At 37.6% G+C, this 19,792-nt stretch overlaps 1 protein-coding gene across 1 annotated transcript in view; it reads left to right on the plus strand.

Moving 5' to 3' along the window:
• The window catches only part of LOC121386065, an 84,178-nt gene extending 64,751 nt beyond the window's left edge, over positions 1-19,427 (plus strand). Inside the window, exons 11-16 of the mRNA XM_041516864.1 lie at positions 1,326-1,496; positions 2,425-2,484; positions 6,094-6,126; positions 7,268-7,306; positions 11,616-11,710; positions 18,090-19,427. Coding sequence (XP_041372798.1) covers positions 1,326-1,496; positions 2,425-2,484; positions 6,094-6,126; positions 7,268-7,306; positions 11,616-11,710; positions 18,090-18,275 — 584 coding nt within the window. The 3' untranslated portion in view covers positions 18,276-19,427. The remainder of the gene's footprint in view (positions 1-1,325; positions 1,497-2,424; positions 2,485-6,093; positions 6,127-7,267; positions 7,307-11,615; positions 11,711-18,089) is intronic.
• Positions 19,428-19,792: the final 365 nt, after the last annotated feature.

Raw genomic sequence — 19,792 nt, forward strand, 5'->3', positions numbered from 1 at the left:
GTAGATGCTACCCGTTATTTCTGAAATGAGCAGGTTTACCCTCAATTTGTTTCTGATTCACTTTAAGGGTGAGGGGCGGATGTATTTATATCCACAGGGTTAAAAATTAACATGAAAACCGTGGTCGCCAGCAGGGCCAGTTGCAGAGAAATCTTAGTGGCCCTTCTCAAATTCAACTAGCCCTCCAATTGAAGTTGAACATTAGAATGTCAAATAATAAGTCCATTTGTATCAAAAGGAAACTGATAATAAATAAATGCAAGAGGGATGAAATTTCCAGTAAAGGATTTCTTCTGGAGTGGCTGTCCTATAGACGAGGCACTAGATAGAGATCCATGGAATTTTGCTAAATGCTCATTCGACTGAATGGTGCAGAGATATTGCCCTGGTCATATATTACGGTTTTGTCAAAGGATTGCCTTTGATTTTCCATCAATTGCTTTAAAACATGTATCAGAAAAGAAGATTTAACATATGCAATTTGATGATAATTTGTAAAGAATTTTCTTTTTAATTTGGACTATTATTTTTCATCAGGTTTTTTAGTTTGAGATGGTATGGGTTTGAAACTTAATAAATTAATACCTGTATGTGTTTACATGAATTTTATATTTATTTATTATGAAGTGACATGACGATTCATTGGTTCCCTTTTGATGCAAATGGACAACAGTCTCCAAATGAATATTTTCTGCCTCAGTAAAATGTAACAATGTGTGTGTGTGTCTGTGTGTGTGCGTGTGTGTGTCTGCACGTGTGTGTGTGTGCACGTGTGTGTGTGTGTCTGCGTGTGCGTGTGTGTGTGTGTCTGCATGTGTGTGTGTTCATTTGAATATTTTAAATGATACAGTAGTTGGCTACTAATAAAATAAATATCAGAAGCAAAATAAATCTGTGGAAAAAAATAAATCAAAACAAACATTTTACCGAAATATACGATGTACTTTTTTTTATCATATTACAAAGCATAAAAGCGTATTTATTGTTTATTATAGTAATCTTTGGACGTTTATTGCATCATGTGAGACTTGGTGTCAAGACGTTAGATCTGAACTGTTCTTATTTCATGTTCTATATCTTCAGCTGTTAAATCTGTAGTTCGCACCAGCACAGACGAGGTGTGTTTTGTCACATTCGATTCTGTTTCAGTGCGGTTCAGGGCCATCAGGCAACTGCTAATTTTTAACCCTAGCTGTATCCATGGTGTTCATATATATGTCAGTTGATATGCTGCAGGTAGGAGGTTTAGCCACATATGCTACTATGGTCATCTATGGGATTTGATTTGGTGGTATACACCCTATATGATGACCTTTTCTTAGTAGTTTCAGGAAAGAATGATGTACAAGATGGCGTACAGCCAAGTACAAGTGCTGGGGTATCATCTAAAAACACAGAGAGTCTGTATGCATCTGTGATGAAGAATGCCAACACTAGTGAAGACCGGAGAAGCAACAAGAAAGGACCAAAGGAGAAAGAAACAAAGAAAACTCATGGTGAATAATAATGTTTAAAATTGTACATTTATATTGAAACCATTAGTAATAACTTGGTACATTGCAATCATTTACTTTAAAGGTTATTTTTGACAACATAACCTTAAATGATCGATCCCGTATTATTATTTGCTGTATTTACCAGCTACATGCATGTAACTATATATGTGACAAATCTTTTCTGTAATTTTGAACATATTATTAGAGCATATATTATCCTCTGATAATATGGTTTCTGTAATAATTAAGCAAAAACATGTACTGTCATGTTTTGTTTAATAGATTGGATACTGAATGATCCCTACTTACAAACAAGCAACTTCTGTGTCTCAATCCTCTCTTTATTCTTGCACCCAGTATTAATACACAAAATTACAATTTTGCACCATTCTAGGAGTTCTTACTGATTTTTTATAATGTATATTTTTCTCATCATTGTCATTGTTTGTATGATGTTGAATTAAGTCTTTAATCAGGAATAGTAATAAGGTTCTTTTTTTTTTGCTATCAAAATTTTTTCTGAATCTTGAGTATATCTAATTGTAATATTATTTTTTGAAATCTTAGTTCTGGATTGCATGAGTAAAACAAACTTATTATTATGTATGATGCACCATTTTCTGCCACCATTTTTAATTTGCTTGAATTAATGATGATCCTTTAAAATGTTTACTACTTAAATTGGGTTGTACATTGCAACTTAAAGTGCGAAATATAATATATTGTCAAGTGTCATATGTTATGAGTTTAATATTTATTTGTGATAAATAACTACAAATTAATCAATCCCACACACAGCCTTTGCATAATTAACTGAAGATTATAAAAATTGAAATATATGCTGCCACTAAACATAAAGAGTGACTTCTTCAAGGAAATAAGAAGTAAAGACTAAAGGTTTGTTGTTTAAATGGGTTATCATTTGTAGAAAAGAAAAAGAAAGAGAAACAGCATGAAAAATCCAAGGACAAAGGAAAGAAAGTGAAAGGTTTGTTGTTTAAAAGGTTACTTTATAATTCTTTATCCTTTTGCATTCATCAATACAATACAATACACAATGCAATACAATACAATACAATACAATACACCATGCATATACCTCATAAATACAATACAATACGGAAGACCAATGCTTTTTTACCATTTTTAGCTGGTTGGCGACATACAGGATTCGTCACAAGTATTTTTTAATAAGGAAAATATCAATCGAGTCTATGTTAATCGGTATTTGTCTAGACGATCGAGGTTGATATTTTACATATTAAAAAAAACGAATAGCGAATTCTATTTATTCTATAACACTTCTAAAATAACATTTTAATTAAATTTTGAGTAAATCACAGTACTAAAGTCGCGCCATCAGTAATATGACGTCATCACGATTATCACAAATTAGTTTGATGTCACACATTTTAACTAAATCTTTGAAAACATTGCACTCAGGCACACAGATCTTGTTGGTTTGAAAGCAAATGACACATCCACAGCAACACTTTACCTAGAGACCTTTGCATACCATTATTAACTCTTTGGGGCCGAATCCCGACTCACGTCGTGATGTTAATTTGCGCGAAATGCCTGTACGTGTGGTTTACAAGCAGTAGCTATTATCGAATGCCGACTGGACACGTGGCCGACTGTACATGTAAAATGAGACGTCATTGGCTAATATAATTAGAAGTTTTCATTATCAGCTTGTAGAAGATTAATCCAGTGACCAATAAAAAGTAGTCTTACAGCTGGGTTTGTTCATGCACCTCGTGGCTTTGCTCGGCTTTGTTCTCTTTGAAAAAAAATTAAACAAAATGGACGACGACGTATTTCTCGATTCGGATGATGATAGTATTTCGGAATTTGAAGGTTTCACGAACGATGACGTACTCGATTTAAATAACAGTAATTCGGATGTAGACTTAAGTAGCGATAGTGACGACATACCATTGTCACATTTTCGAAATGGACAGAATATCGGTAGCGAAACTGACGAAAAAATTGAAACGGAACCGCAACAAACAAAACTACAAAATGGAGTTCTGTGTTGACAGAAAATCAAGTAGATGCGTTCACAGAGCATGTTGGTGCTGTAAACATCCTTGAAAACGATGACACAGAAATAAACTTTTTTCAGCAACAGTTCCCTGAGTAGACTTACCAGCGATAGCTGAAGAAACCAATAGGTATGCCCAAATGCAAAAATCGTCCAAAACGGTGCAGAAATCCGAAATGGTTTCCTACAAGTTCAAATGAAATTTGTGCTTTCATCGGTTTCAATATTCTGATGGGAACTGTAATAGCCCCTACTCAAGATATGTAATTTTCAATGGATACATTATTTCGTCCAACAGGGATGTCAGAATGCATAACCGAGACCGTTTTGACAAACTTTGTCAGTACTTCCATGTTGCCAATATTGCAGAAAATCCAGACCGTGGGCAACATGGACATGACAAGCTGGCACATGTTCGCCCCTTTTTAGAGGATGTTCGTGTGCAGTGTAGAACCCAGTATGACCCTCACTGTGAAACATCAATAGACGAAGCAATGGTGGCTTACACGGGACGGTTATCAATAAAACAGTACCTCCCTCTCAAACCAACAAAACGTGGGATCAAAATATGGGCACGGGCAGATCCACATAATGGATTTCTAAATGACTTTCAAGTCTACACGGGCAGAGCAAACAACAAAGTTGAAACAGGACTTGGTGAACGTGTGGTAAAAGATCTGACGAGATATATGGGGAAAAAACCACCATGTGTACTGTGACAACTACTTCATTTCAGTTCCATTATTCGAAGAACTTCTTGAGAATAAAACATATGCTTGTGGCACAGTGCGTACCAACAGAAAATACTTGCCTGCTGGTGTAACACAAGCAAAGTTGAAATGCCAAGGAGAAATGGTTGTTCTGCAGAAAGAGGGAAGCATGATGGCTGTGGCCTGGCATAACAAGCGAACAGTGAACATCCTTTCAACACTATCAAATCCATTAGAAAAAACCACGGTAAAGCAGAAAAAGAAAGATGGTTCACAGCTAGATGTACCTTGCCCCTCAGCCATCAAGTCGTACACTATGTACATGAATGGAGTCGACCGAGCAGACCAGCTAAGATCATCCTATTCAGTTGCAAGGAGGGCTGCCAAGTGGTGGAAGTATCTGTTCTGGTTCTTGGTTGACATTTGCATCATAAATGGATTCATAATGATGAAGGAATCTGCAAACAACCAGCTGACATCAAAAACTGGCCCGAAAGAAGAACAGATGTCAATTAGATTTCTGACAGAAGCTGATCAAACAGCTCATAGGGAACTACTGGCACAAGAGGAAAAGAGAAAGTGTCCAGCAAAAAGCCGCTGAAGGACTCTTACACTGGCCTGTTGTGCTGGGTAAAAAACGGACATGTAAACAATGCAGTACACAAGGCATTCGACGTGAGCCAGCCACAGGCTGTGAACAGTGCAACGTGAACCTGTGTGTTGGATGTTTCAAGCCATACCACAAAGCCAGATTTCCAGCATTGTTTCAGTGACAAAAACCCAAAATCAATCAGAACTTCCTGACAATTACCAGTAACATTTATTAAAACTTTTGTTTATTTCTGTTATTTATAGACAATTAAACTACTTTTTTACAATTACATCATATAAAATAATATATGTTCCTCATTAATTGCACATAATTAAATAGCTCACAAAATTTGATGCAGATTTGTTTGTTATTGATTAAGTTAGAGTTATTTTTGCTGCAGTGTGTTGTTTTTAAAGTGCTCTGTCATGTTTACAAATCACAAGATGTCCTTTTATAAACAGTATTGCAAAATGTTAAAGTAATTTGATATTGGACTAATTGCTCACTAGATGGGGAATGCATTCCATAATCCCTTGTCATTCAAAGCATATGTTACCTAATCACAATAGGTTGCTGAAGTTAGCTTAAAACTGTCGTTATATCTGTTATACATTTCTACCTTGCTTTGGTACATACCACATGTATGAACAGATATGTGCACTTTAATGAATATTACTTAGTGCAAATGTATACCAAATATTATAATTGGAAACCCTATATATAGTTTCAGCATCCCTATACCTACTTTTTAAAAACTATCTAATAATTATGTTGATTGATTTATGTTTTCATTATTCAGCATATGATGTGCAAGCCATCATGCTTTGTCGTAGTAGTTTATTTTGTGATTTTATCATACATTAAAGTATATCGCTGGCACTATATAATTTACGATATCTCCTGCGATATTCTCCTAGAAGATATTGCTTCTTTTTGTAACGTCACTGTGTATGTTTCAGCGCTAAACCTATCATTAGTGACATCACGCCACTGTTGTTCTGCTAGTTAATGAGTGTACCACTGCCAAATATAGTGACATTCAACCCACCTTCTAACATTCGCAAATGAAAAGTAAATAATGAATGATAAAAAGAATGCGTACCCCCCTTGTGTCTTGCAATCCTCGGATTTCATACTTTTATCAACTCATGCTGATAAATTATGATATCACAAGACACTTGGGGAGTATCACCTATTTACCATACGTGTATATGTAAATGAAGGTATTTTATTTTGTTTCTTTATTAGGTGTAGAAAAGAAGATGAAGAAGGGAAAGAAAGGTTAGATGTAAAATATTAATTTTTTTAAAAGTAGTTGACTACTTTAGTGTTAATTTCAAGATCAGCAGTTCAAATTTTATGGATCCTTTTTGTTAGTTTTCACTTGTCTTTCTCATTAATTAGTGGGTTGTTTTCTATTTCAATCATTGATTTTATGTAATTGCATTAATTGCCAATGTTAAAAATAAACAGCAACATTATGCAAATATATAATTTTCCATTCAACTTGGTATATTTACTTGCATTTCATTGTGCCAAACTGAACATAATTTATAAACTGAGACACCAAAGAATTTGTTGTACAATATTGGAGGTTACTAACTTGTCAGATTTTTTTCTTCTGTTTTTATTGTTTGTTCTTCGTTCCTGAAATGTGTTTTTTTAAATGTTAACTGTGTTTTGTGTTATATAGATGACATGATACCACTGAAGCAAGCATCTGCTACAAGAGGTAAATATATTCACAATGTTAACTGTGTTTTGTGTTATATAGATGACATGATGCCACTGAAGCAAGCATCTGCTACAAGAGGTAAATATATTCATAATGTTAACTGCGTTTTGTGTTCTATAGATGACATCATGCCACTGAAGCAAGCATCTGCTACAAGAGGTAAATATATTCACAATGTTAACTGCGTTTTGTGTTCTATAGATCACATAATACCACTGAAGCAAGCATCTGCTACAAGAGGTAAATATATTCACAATGTTACCTGCGTTTTGTGTTGTATAGATGACATCATACCACTGAAGCAAGCATCTGCTACAAGAGGTAAATATATTCACAATGTTACCTGCGTTTTGTGTTGTATAGATGATGACATACCACTGAAGCAAGCATCTGCTACAAGAGGTAAATATATTCACAATGTTACCTGCGTTTTGTGTTGTATAGATGACATCATACCACTGAAGCAAGCATCTGCTACAAGAGGTAAATATATTCACAATGTTACCTGCGTTTTGTGTTGTATAGATGACATCATACCACTGAAGCAAGCATCTGCTACAAGAGGTAAATATATTCACAATGTTACCTGCGTTTTGTGTTGTATAGATGACATCATACCACTGAAGCAAGCATCTGCTACAAGAGGTAAATATATTCACAATGTTACCTGCATTTTGTGTTGTATAGATGACATGATACCACTGAAGCAAGCATCTGCTACAAGAGGTAAATATATTCACAATGTTACCTGCGTTTTGTGTTGTATAGATGACATCATACCACTGAAGCAAGCATCTGCTACAAGAGGTAAATATATTCACAATGTTACCTGCATTTTGTGTTGTATAGATGACATCATACCACTGAAGGAAGCATGGAACAATACCATGCGTGACATTATGGTCTAGCTAATATAATTGACATTCAGAAAATAATGTCGAAAATATCGTCTGACCCTTAAATTCTTTTGAGTAGTATATATATATATATATATTCACAATGTTACCTGTGTTTTGTGTTGTATAGATCACATAATACCACTGAAGCAAGCATCTGCTACAAGAGGTAAATATATTCACAATGTTAACTGTGTTTTGTGTTGTATAGATGACAACATACCACTGAAGCAAGCATCTGCTACAAGAGGTAAATATATTCACAATGTTACCTGCGTTTTGTGTTATATAGATGACATAATACCACTGAAGCAAGCATCTGCTACAAGAGGTAAATATATTCACAATGTTAACTGCGTTTTGTGTTATATAGATGACATCATACCACTGAAGCAAGCATCTGCTACAAGAGGTAAATATATTCACAATGTTAACTGTGTTTTGTGTTGTATAGATGACATCATACCACTGAAGCAAGCATCTGCTACAAGAGGTAAATATATTCACAATGTTACCTGCGTTTTGTGTTGTATAGATGACATCATACCACTGAAGCAAGCATCTGCTACAAGAGGTAAATATATTCACAATGTTACCTGCGTTTTGTGTTATATAGATGACATAATACCACTGAAGCAAGCATCTGCTACAAGAGGTAAATATATATATTCACAAGTGCAACATATACAAAATACATTGCTCACTTCTTTTGTTTGCACAACTGTTTCACATGCCTTAATTTACTAGAAAAAGAACAACTTTAATTTTGAATGATATATGTAGAAATGGACATAATTTACTTGCAGTCTTCTGTGTTAACTGTTCTGTCTAGGAGCCAGATGGTGCCTACTTCTATTTTTTTTTTAGGAAAATCAAACAAAACTTTTAGAGATGTATAGATATTTATTACCTAAACAAATCTAGCTTTAAGTACTTATAAATTGATATTTAATATTTATTTACATGTGCAATGGGAAATCACTTCCCATCCCCATCAACCCCCTCCCCTCTCCACCCCTCCCCACCCCAAAAAAATATATTAGCAAAAATTGTATCACAGTTTAAAAAGCTTATACCAAAAATGGGTAATAAAATGATAAATAACATGGGAACAATTTTTTCTTAATAATGTTTAAATATAAATTTTAAAAACCCAACAAAACAACAGTAAAATAATATTTTCAAGTTTGCAAAAACATATGGTTATGTGCAACCTTAAAAAACTCTGAAATGACCTGACTGGTCACTGTTTACATGATTACACCTGTACTGCGTTAGAGTATTAACTCTTTAGGTGCCAGTCACCCAAGTAGTTGCAGGAGACTTGGATTTCAATAAAATTACATCAGTAGGGATATAGGTACATTTATTTCAGGGATAGGTCATAGATTAATGGTGACCATATATTCATTAGTGAGCTGTTGAATTTGAAAGTATTAACTGGTAGATCCTTTTAATACACCCGTCTATATGATGGGTCGTATTATGGTATGGCGTTGTCCGTACGTCCGTGTGTTAATTTTTTCTTGCCCAGACCATATCATGCATACAGATGCATACAGGATCATCAAACCTCACATGTAGGAACAACTTGGGATGGCAATATATCGCATACTATTACTAGGTCACTGTGACCTACTTTTCCTGGTCTACTGCACACAACAGTAAATTGTTTGTACCATATATTGCATACAGATGCATACAGGACCATCAAACATAGCATGTTCGAACAAGTTGGGATGGCAGTGTGTCGCGTACTATTATTAAGTCACTGTGACCTACTTTTCACGGTCTACTGCAGATCACAGTAAATCCTTGTCTGGACCATATCTTGCATACAGGACCATCAATCCTTATATGTAGGAACAACTTGGGATGGCGGTGTGTCGTGTACTATTACTAGGTCACTGTGACCTACTTTTCACAGTCTACTACACATAACAGTAAATCCTTGTCCAGACCATATCTTGCATACAGATGTGTTGATATATTTTTAGAAAATATATTCAATACGGTTAAGGACCCGCTGTCGCCACTACTAGGGATAATTTATATGCACCATCCCACAGACAGTATAACATATACCACGGCCTTTGTTATACTGGTCGTGGTCCATGATACAGAAAATGTTTTATATGAGACCCTAATCCTCATGATTTCAACATTGGTAACATATCTGAATTCTCAAATCCATTAACTCCCAATCCTCCCAAGTTTTGGATTCCTAAATGCCCTGATAAATATTTTACAATGCTTTTAATATGGTCGCCCTTTAGCAATTCTGTAAAAATATAACTGTCATGGAAATTGGGATAGGGTCACAAAACTGGTAGATACACGCAGAAAGCTGTGCTTCCTGCAATGCTATCATAAATTTTCCATTTCTTTTGGATGTAGGCCTTGACAAAAATCTCATGGACTCGTGGACATTTTGTCCAGACAGAATCCTTGAAATAACTATTAAAATGACAACGATTTCACATACTAAATTGTAACAATTTTGTCCAGACAGAATCCTTGAAAACATTATTACAGTGACACAGATTTTGCATACTAAATTATAACTATGTCACCTATATCGACTGTAATTTTTCACCGACTGCCATTTTGCTTCTTTTTCTTTTCTTTTTTTAATGGAACACTTTTCAAAAGGGGTGGAATGTCACTTAATATGACGTCATGACAACTCGATGGAACAAGCCCTGTGCTTATGCTATAATGCCGTATATATTGACTATATATATGACAATACGGCATACACACATGACTCATTCCATCGAGTTACCAATACTAACTAATAACTAATCACCAAGAACCGAACATGGGCACACATGTATCTATCTATCTATCTCTCTCTCTCTCTCTCTCTCTCTCTCTCTCTCTCTCTCTCTCTCTCTCTCTCTCTCTCTCTCTCTCTCTCTCTCTCTCTGTCTGTCTCTCTCTCTCTCTCTCTCTCTCTGTCTGTCTGTCTGTCTCTACATACATACATACATACATACATACAATGTGTATATATATCGACCTGACTTGTAAAACAACATAAATGACTTGATAATATAATAAACTATTTAACTAAATTATATTTCAATTTGTATTGACAGAATGAAATGGGGTTATAGTAAGTTTCTCTACCTAAGTGATAATTTTATTTTATTTTTGGGACTACGTAATTGGTCAGTTTTGTGATTTTAGATGGGAAAGTCTACTTAATCAAGAGTGTTACAGAATTATTTACAGTAATAAAGCATGATGGCTGATAATGTCCATTACTATTTTAGGGGTGGCAGGTTATTTCACAATACCCTTTGATATTAATAATACCGGTACATATATTTGTGTTTAGACAGCGGTAATGACTTGCCTTATCTGGTTACCTACCAAATATACACCTGCCAGTCAGGAATTGCAGGTGCAGGCCATTAAAAGAAATAGACTAACTAACTAAGAAAACACTCCATTTCAGTATGTAGGTTAATGCATAGACTGGCCTCGGTGGCATCGTGGTTAAGCCATCGGACATAAGGCTGGTGGGTACAGGGTTCGCCGCCCAGTACCGGCTCCCACCCAGAGCAGGTTTTAATGACTCAGTGGGTAGGTGTAGACCACTACACCCTCTTCTCTCTAACTAACCACTAACCCTAACAACTAACCATCTGTCCTGGACAGACAGCCCAGATAGCTGAGGTGTGCGCCCAGGGCATCATACATAAAGCTTAATTGGATATAAGCACGAAAATAAGTTGAAATGAAATGCATGGACAAAATATGAGGTACCTTTGTTTCTTCAGTTCTAAGACTACTTCCTGACATTACGCATTAAGTATTACGTAACCACCGGCTCGCCAGATGGCATATTCACTGGGATCGAACTAAATGGCTGCACCAGTTATATATAATAGCCGTCAAATTTAACCATTTTATTAATTAATTATACCAATATACTTGTTAATAATGCAATAATATGTGCATCATATATCGTTCAATATGCCTACCAGGCCAAAAGTCTTGCTTAAGCATTCCTTTAATGGTTACAATTTTTACTGTCCGAACAGCTAGGGTAAATAGTCAGTTTACATGTGTATACTGAAAGTCTTTAATATTGCAGATTGTTTCTTTCAATGTATACCGATTCATTTCAGGTGATGTATATGAAAATGTTGAGCTTGAACAGGACAATACATATGCAAATGCTGCATTTAATGGAAAAGAGGATGCGGTCTGTGAAAACATCCAGGTATTGTAGTACTGATAACTTTAAAAAAAACCCACCCCAACTAATTAGTCCTGCAGCAGAGACCCCCAAAAGTACCCGGGCCGGAAGAATAACATTTGTCACCATGGTGGAAATTAATCTCTTGGGTGCAGATCAAGGTCATGAAAATATATCATGACTTTTTCTTAAGTTGGTGCGGACAAGCTGGCGGCCATTTTCCAAAACTCTGCAGATCGAATAATCCTAAAATGGATCTGCAATTTTCAGAAAACATTTTAAGAGGTTTGCTAATTGAAAACATTTATCGAATATCCTAAAAGGTATGTGACAGCTAGGTCAGTTTTACGATTGCAATAGTGTTGCAATAGTTAAAACACTATTGTAATAGTATTGCAATAGTGATAATACTATTGCAATAGTATTGCAATTGTGGATTAGTAAATCACTTGATAACAGTAGTATGAATAGATATTTCACAAAACTATTATGTATGTATGTGTAGTGTTCCTGAGTTTCATCTGATCTATGTTTTCATATTTCTTTGGTTTTTATATTTTACCTCGGTTTTCTCTGTAATAAATTAATCTCACTAGGAACATATCAGAGTTAGGTATGTATAATTTATTAAGTGTGGTCTAAGACCGTTGTACGTTTGTGGGTTGTGTCGGAAATAACGGAGATTGGCAAGTGTTCTACCATTTCATGGTTAAATATGTAATTATAATTGACCAATGACATACACACACACACATACACATATATATATATGTGGACTCTGTCCAAACTGGCATCTGTCTAAACCGGATTTCTGTGTATATCAGCACAGTTTTAAAATCCCGTCCAACTACCCTTAATTTATTAGGAACAGAACTCTGCTGTCTATTCCAGACTTTGGATGCAAATTCAAGGACAAAAGAACGCCTATGTAGTAATTAGCTCTGTCTACATGCACCGGCATGTGATCTTACCTCAAATGTCTGCCAGTGGTCACCTTTTAAACAACGACAACAGTTCCCAAGTAATTAAGACACCTAAGTCTTTGAAGGCTAACGGGTGTAGGTTGCAAGATAAATCAAATTAGTATTTGTATGTGTTCATACCTGCATTGTATTATAACAATCTGTTAGTACCTGCATAAAGACGAATGACGCTTCCATTTTGCATTGTCTTACTGAATTTGCAGTGGTGGAGACAAAAAAAACGGCAATGTATCGAACACTACATAGAACATAAAGTGAAATTAATTGATGAACTTTCATCAAATCCTCCGTGTAAACAGAAATATTTAGCTTTGAAATTCAAGATCGGAAGACAGACAGTATATATATATACATAGTGAAACTCCCCAAGACCAGACCTTCTCTAAACCGGAATTCTCTCAACACATTTTCCACGGTCCAGTGATTTTCGCATCTTTAGTCTGATTCAACTTACTGTGCTAGCACAACAAAATGCTATTCAACCTGAGTCATACCTTCACACTGCAGAATTCTCTCCCTTGCCGGATATGCGCAATGCTATCCTTGCATGGGCTACCTGTAACTTTATTCTCAATTCTGCAGTCGATCCACCTGTCAACACCTGTTTAAATTTTGGCAAAAAGTTTTCTTTACATTGTAACTTTGTCTTTGTTTGTTTTTTGTTTGTTTTTTCGGTTGAACTTGACATACGGTTGGTAGTTGGGAATTCTGTGTTGAATTTACCATGTCCGACGCGAGTTCGTTAACAGCTAGCGCACGGAAAGTTTGTGCACGAGATGGTTGTCTATTTCCTTTACGACGTAAAGACACATATGTGTTGTGTCCGGACTGTCGATCTTGTTCCCAAGACCATCAGTGTGAGATCTGCGCCACGTGGTCTCCTGACCAGTGGGTTCGATTTGGTTCGCAGACTCCGGTTTTGGGTACCAGCAAAATCTTGTCGGCTGCTTCTGTAGACACTTCGAAGAGTGTCTGGAAAGGGGGGAAACCCCAGTGTGTTTCTTCGTCGGTCTGTGTTATAAGTACAGATACCGATACTTCAGGAGCTCCTATTGTGACCGTGATAAGTGAGCCGTCTTCGTTAGTGACGGCGCCTTCTTCTGTTTGTGTAGCTTCGACTTTGCCTCAGGCATCACCACCGTCTTTACGGTTACCTTTACAAACAGAAGGGGGGCAGGGTGGAGTCGTCACGGCACCGGTTTTGACAACTTCATCAGTTACCGAGCCCATGCATTGCATTGTGCATAGGTCCACTGCTTCGTTTGCAGAGCAGGTGGCCCCGACTTTGCCTTCGATTGCTGACAGTCGCTTCGGCACCTCAGCATTCTCAAGGCCTGAGGAGAGTTCTGCCAGTTTGCTTCGAACTGAGCCAATTGTTCCGATGCCGGGATCCGTCTCTGATGGCATCCCGACTGATGTTTACCAATGGGTGGAGGACTCATCCTGTTTGCATATGTTTACCCCAAGGGTCCGGTGACTTCGGTAGCAACGGACATCTCCTCACAGTTTGCACCGTCTTTGGTCCCTACCTCTTCGACTTTACTCGATAGAGGACGAGGTTTGCACAGATACCGTTCTGCACTTGGCACAGGAATGACTGTTAGGCTTTCAGGAAACGTTGTTTCACAGTTTTGTGGAGTTTTTGAACACTTCACCTCAGTTGGGATCATTGATTTCGCAGACAGAACCGTCGGTTGCGGCTCCCATTCCTCTCTCTCTCCCCCCCCCCCCCCCCACCAAAACCAGCAGAAACTGCGTCTCGACAGCAGTTTGACGATGCAATTAGGGATTGTCGTTCGGTTCCTATTGTTTCCGTCTTGGGAGATGCTGCCCCAGGGGCGTCTTGAGTAGGGGGAGGAGTCCATGTAGATCTTCGGGATCCAATGGACAGTGACCTGGCTTTAGAGTTGGACCCGATTCTGTCGCTGACCCAGCTCTCTCTCACTTCGGTTCGGAGGTAGAGGAGGAGTGCGATTATCCGGCGGTTCTGGCTTTTGTCAGGGACCAGGTCCGACAGGTATGCGGGGACGCTATACCTCAGGTTGAGGCCCAGCCTACATTCAAGGGTGTCTCCTTCGGGAACCGTTCCTTGAATTTGGTCACTCCTCGTGAGGAGTCGGGTTTACCACTTGCTCAGGAGGCGCACAGTTCACTTTGTGACATTGATGCGTTGATCACTGGCAATGATCGTATCCTGGGAGTGAGTGTTGATGAGTACCCAACAGCACTGCCTACGGGGAAAATCATAACAGGAGCGCGCATTTTCCGTGCCGATTCCTAAGAGACGTTGGGGCGGATTTTCTCGAACATCCAGCAGTCGTTCCCGCAAGCCGCTTGTTCCCCAATGCTGCATGTGTCATTGCCAATCGCGGATCTGGAATCGTTCGAACGGCTGCCCAAGTCGATGTTCCAGGTTAATAACCATTTAGCAACGTTCCTATTTGGCTTGGATAAGGCTGTCGAGAGCCTTCCAGCGTCTAAGCATATCGCTCAGTTATCTGGCTGATTGTTTGCGAACAGTCTTTTGTTATGGCGTGAACATTACCTGGCGGGTTTGAGTGCGTCAAACGTTGCGAAGACATTTTTTCGTACACGTTCGGTACAGGAAAACTTACTTTTCGGTCCCGATTTTAATATTGTCCTAGACAAGGATTTGTCGCGACCAGTCCCGAACACTCAACCCTCAACCTCTGGTACACGTCGGTCCACGTTTTTGGGATTCAAGCCGACTCCTGTGAAAAAGGCTGCTTTTTTACAGTCTGCTCAGATCCCTAGGGTTCCTGACACTCGAGACAACCAGGTAATAACCTGTCTTCCACTAAGCGAGGATGCAAACATTATACTGCATTCCGTTCTCAGTCCACCAAAGGCGTTGTGCCTACGGGTGTTAAGCAGTTGGGGTGAGGGTACGTTCGACACAGTTACAAAATACCCTTTTCTTCGAGCCCCCCTCTTACTTCCACTCTGAGAATGCCGCCGTTACCGTCCGCGGATCGGCGCGTTTTGGTGGAGAGTATGATTGCCGAGTTTCAGTCTGGACACTCCGGGATTTTATTCTCATCTTTTCTTCGCCCAGAAGAAAAATGGGGAATGGAGACCAATCCTAAATTTGAAGCCACTGAACGTCTTCGTCGACGTCCATGAAAATGGAAACAGTTCATTCGGTCCGGAACCTGCTTCACATTGGGGAGTGGGCTGAGTCTATCAATCTGAAAGACGCATACCTCAATGTCCTGGTGCACAAGGCATTTTGGAAGTTTCTGCGCTTCCTTTTTGACGGGAAAGTGTACGAGTTTCGTATGCTCCCGTTCGGGTTGGCGATGAGTCCACATGCTTTTACACATGTGGTAAAAGCAGTGGTAGGTCATGTTCATTCGTTAAGGATTCAAATGCATACCTATCTGGACGATTGGTTGATCCCAGCTTTGTCGCAACAGGAGTGTCAGACCAATGTCGGGTTGGTTTTGGACACGATCCTCCAATTGGGTGAAATCGGAGTTAACACCAGCTCAGATTTTCACATATTTCGGAGTGGTCTTCGATCTTGTGGTAGCGTCAGTTCGTCCCACTGATGGAAAGGACAGCACAGTTTTGACCGTTTTTATTTCCGGGATATGGCGGTTGTTCCTGACAGTACGCGCAGGATCCAAACAGTCATTGCGGCTCAACACGTCATGTCTGTGCACAGAGCAACGGAAAGGAGTCGACCTCTTTTCCGTCCGACTGCCATCGATTCACACTTAGGAAATGTTTAACACTCCACCCTTTTCTGAGGATGAGTATTTTGTAGTGTTGTCTACCGTTTCCTCTCCCTGGGGAGATGTTTTTTCCTCCCCTTTCATGGGGATGAGTTTTTTCTTTTGGTACGCCCCTTTTTATTCTCAAAAGACTTTTGAATCCTTGTTACCGTATGTCGTGGTTCATCCTATCTCCATGTAATTACTTCAAAGGAGCTTTTTGGGTACGGGTAAGTCCTCTATTTTCTTACCTCCTCCCATTAATATTGAATTCACGTGCTCTAACGGTGTCATTGCACGTCTGTTATGGCATATTTGTTGTGCTAGCACAGTAAGTTGAATAAGACTATTAGAATTTTTTTTTCTAATTTTCATTATCATTCATACTTACCTAGTGCTAGCACAAGAAACTATACCTCCCACCCACCCATATGAGGCTTTCCCTCGGTGGGTTTGGGTGGACTTTGAACCGAGAATGAAGTTACAGGTAGCCTGTGCAAGGATAGCATTGCGCATATCCGGCAAAGGAAAGAATTCTGCAGTGTGAAGGTATGACTCAGGTTGAATAGCATATTTGTTGTGCTAGTACTAGGTAAGTATGAATAATAATGAAAATTAGAAACAAATTTTGTAAACGCGGACTCATACAGTGTGCAATTGTTTTTTCGATTCATACTTGCATGAACCAAAAAATAATTGCGGTCAATTCTTAAATATATATACATACATACATACATACATACATACATACATACATACATACATACATACATACATACATATACATATACATATACATAGTGAAACTTCCCAAGACCAGACCTTCTCTAAACCAGAATTATCTCAACACCAGACATTTTCCACGGTCCAGTGATTTTCGCATCTTTTAACACTAAAGTTTACCTTTTTAAACCAGAAACCTCTCTTAAACTGAACACCAGACAATTATTTCAGTCCCAAACCGCTATCAATACTTATGGTGCCACTAATTGCTCTGAATATCATTCAGCCAGCTCATGTGACTGCGAACTAGGCTAATGTAATATGCGAATACTCGGGTCAGCTAGCTGACAGGTTATTGCTGTTACATGTCACGTGATGTGTCTGGGCACAGCTGGCACATAACAATTCAGCAATTAAAGATCAGTCGACAGTTTTGATATTTAAGTACCTAGTGTATGAGTTGTGTTTATTTGTAAGCTTTGTTGTAAATTTAGTTGAGATAGGCTGAGTTTTGGGTTAGGTGTTTTTAAATTACGAATGTGATTGAAGGACATTCACAAATATATTCCTTGACAAACTATCTCATTATTTGCTCCAAAGATCGACAGAATGACAATGAATTGAATCCACTGTCTTCATATTGTTTAAATTTGTTTTCCTTTTAAAAACATTTATTTAGCAAAATAAAGAGTAACTGGTTTCGCATGATTGAATAGATGTCAGTGGCATTTCGTTTCCATATTGATTTTCAAGATGTCAGAACGTCCAGCGAAACATAAACAGAAGGATAGCAAATAGAAAGTGGTAATTCTGTAGTGGAAGCACCTGGCAGTAGTTCACAGAAGCAGTTAAGCCTTAATGAAAATATCCTTTTATATGATCTGTTTTTCATTTTCATAACTGTTTTGTCATTCAGGTATAACTATGCCAAAACTTGTTACAGTAATCTTTTGCTTGCAGGGTGCGAAGTGTGGCAGAGATGAAGATGGCCTGGTGTACGTTGGTATAGACTTCTCCAGCACTACCCCAAGCAGAGCAGTGCACAAGACCGAGGAATCTGTGGAGTACATGTCCATTGACTGGAACAAGAAGGCTAAACCGCTTCCTGATGGAGATGAACAGAAGGAAGGCAAGAGTGAAAAGTAGAAGTCACTCAACAGCTTCTCCGTTAGAACATTTTAACTCCTAGCTTGTTTGCTGTCACTTGATTATATATTGTTTTTTATTAATACCAATCATCAATATGATTTTAATATAGCAATTGCTACTAAGAATATTTTAATCAACAAAATGTTGTAATAAGATGATTTACCAGTATTTCACCTACCGTATATTGCCGTGTGTTAGCCAACTTGTGAAGTCTATAAATACTTTACAAAAGAAGAGTCTGCTTATACACGGAGGCAACAAATTGGTTCATAAAAAAACGTAACTTACAAATTTGATCAGACCGTACAGCCTTCCACAGCTTATGTAACAATAATTTGTGTACAGTATAAATAAAACACCTCATCATGCAATGTTATGGGGGTGTTTTGTTCTTGAATGCATTAATAATTTGTCATTTCAATGGTAAAAATATGTTCTTTCCAACCATCTGCCATCTCTGTTTGACACCTATATAATTTTGTAAGCTCTTGTTTGATTGGATCACACAATTTTGCTACCTGCACCAGTGTAAACAGCAGCTATGGACCACAGAATCGTTTTTCTGTGTGTGGGGAAAACGGGAATTAAACATACCTTGATGAGTTTATGATTTGCTGTCCAGTGAATAATTTAATTACTTATGTGCAGTGATATGTTGTTACAAACAGCTTGAATTGTTTATTTTCCTATTGTGATTTTATTGGTGCTAAATTATTTTTGCACGGCATGGAAGACTTTAGAATTGTGATAACGATTACCATGTCTGTAATAATTAAAGGGGAAAAAATATAATGAAAACGAAAAGCACAAGTCTATTTGTTGACAGTATTATTGAAATCAGTACAATGTACAATTGGACAAGAGATGACTTCAGCTTATACACAAGGCCAATGATTTGTACTTGATATTTAGAGTCAAACTAAGAGGTCGGCTAATACACAGCAATATATGGTAGTAAAAAAAAAAGTAATGTATACATTATAAAAGATCCATTTTTAAAATTATTTGGATGAAATTTAGCATGGTCATGTTGAATTAGTTTGTCTGTTGACAGCTTTGTTTCATGTTTAGTTAAAGGGACATTTCTACAATTTTTAAGATGTTATCGACTAACAGACTTTTTAACGATTGTAATTACATATCAAATATATTTTCCTTCATAACATATCAGTGGCTGTATAATAAACGTGTTTCTGATCGTTTTAATATATGTACTGGCCTAAATTTCATTTTATTTCCTAAAATATAATTTTTCCTACGGACGAAATTATTTGAAGACAAAATCCAGTTTGGGCTTCTTACAAATATTAAGACGACCAGAAACACATTGAATATACAGAGACTGATATTCTAAGCAAGAAAATATATTTTATATGTAAGTTTAATCGTAGAAATATTTTATTAGTCGGAAACATTTTACAATGCAGCAAACTCAGGAATGTCCCTCTAAGTGGGTTTTTATAGGGGAAGAACATACCAATACACCCATATGAACCCATTAAATACATAACCAT

This window comes from Gigantopelta aegis, chromosome 12 (assembly GCF_016097555.1).
Source record: "Gigantopelta aegis isolate Gae_Host chromosome 12, Gae_host_genome, whole genome shotgun sequence".
NCBI lineage: Eukaryota > Metazoa > Mollusca > Gastropoda > Neomphalida > Peltospiridae > Gigantopelta > Gigantopelta aegis.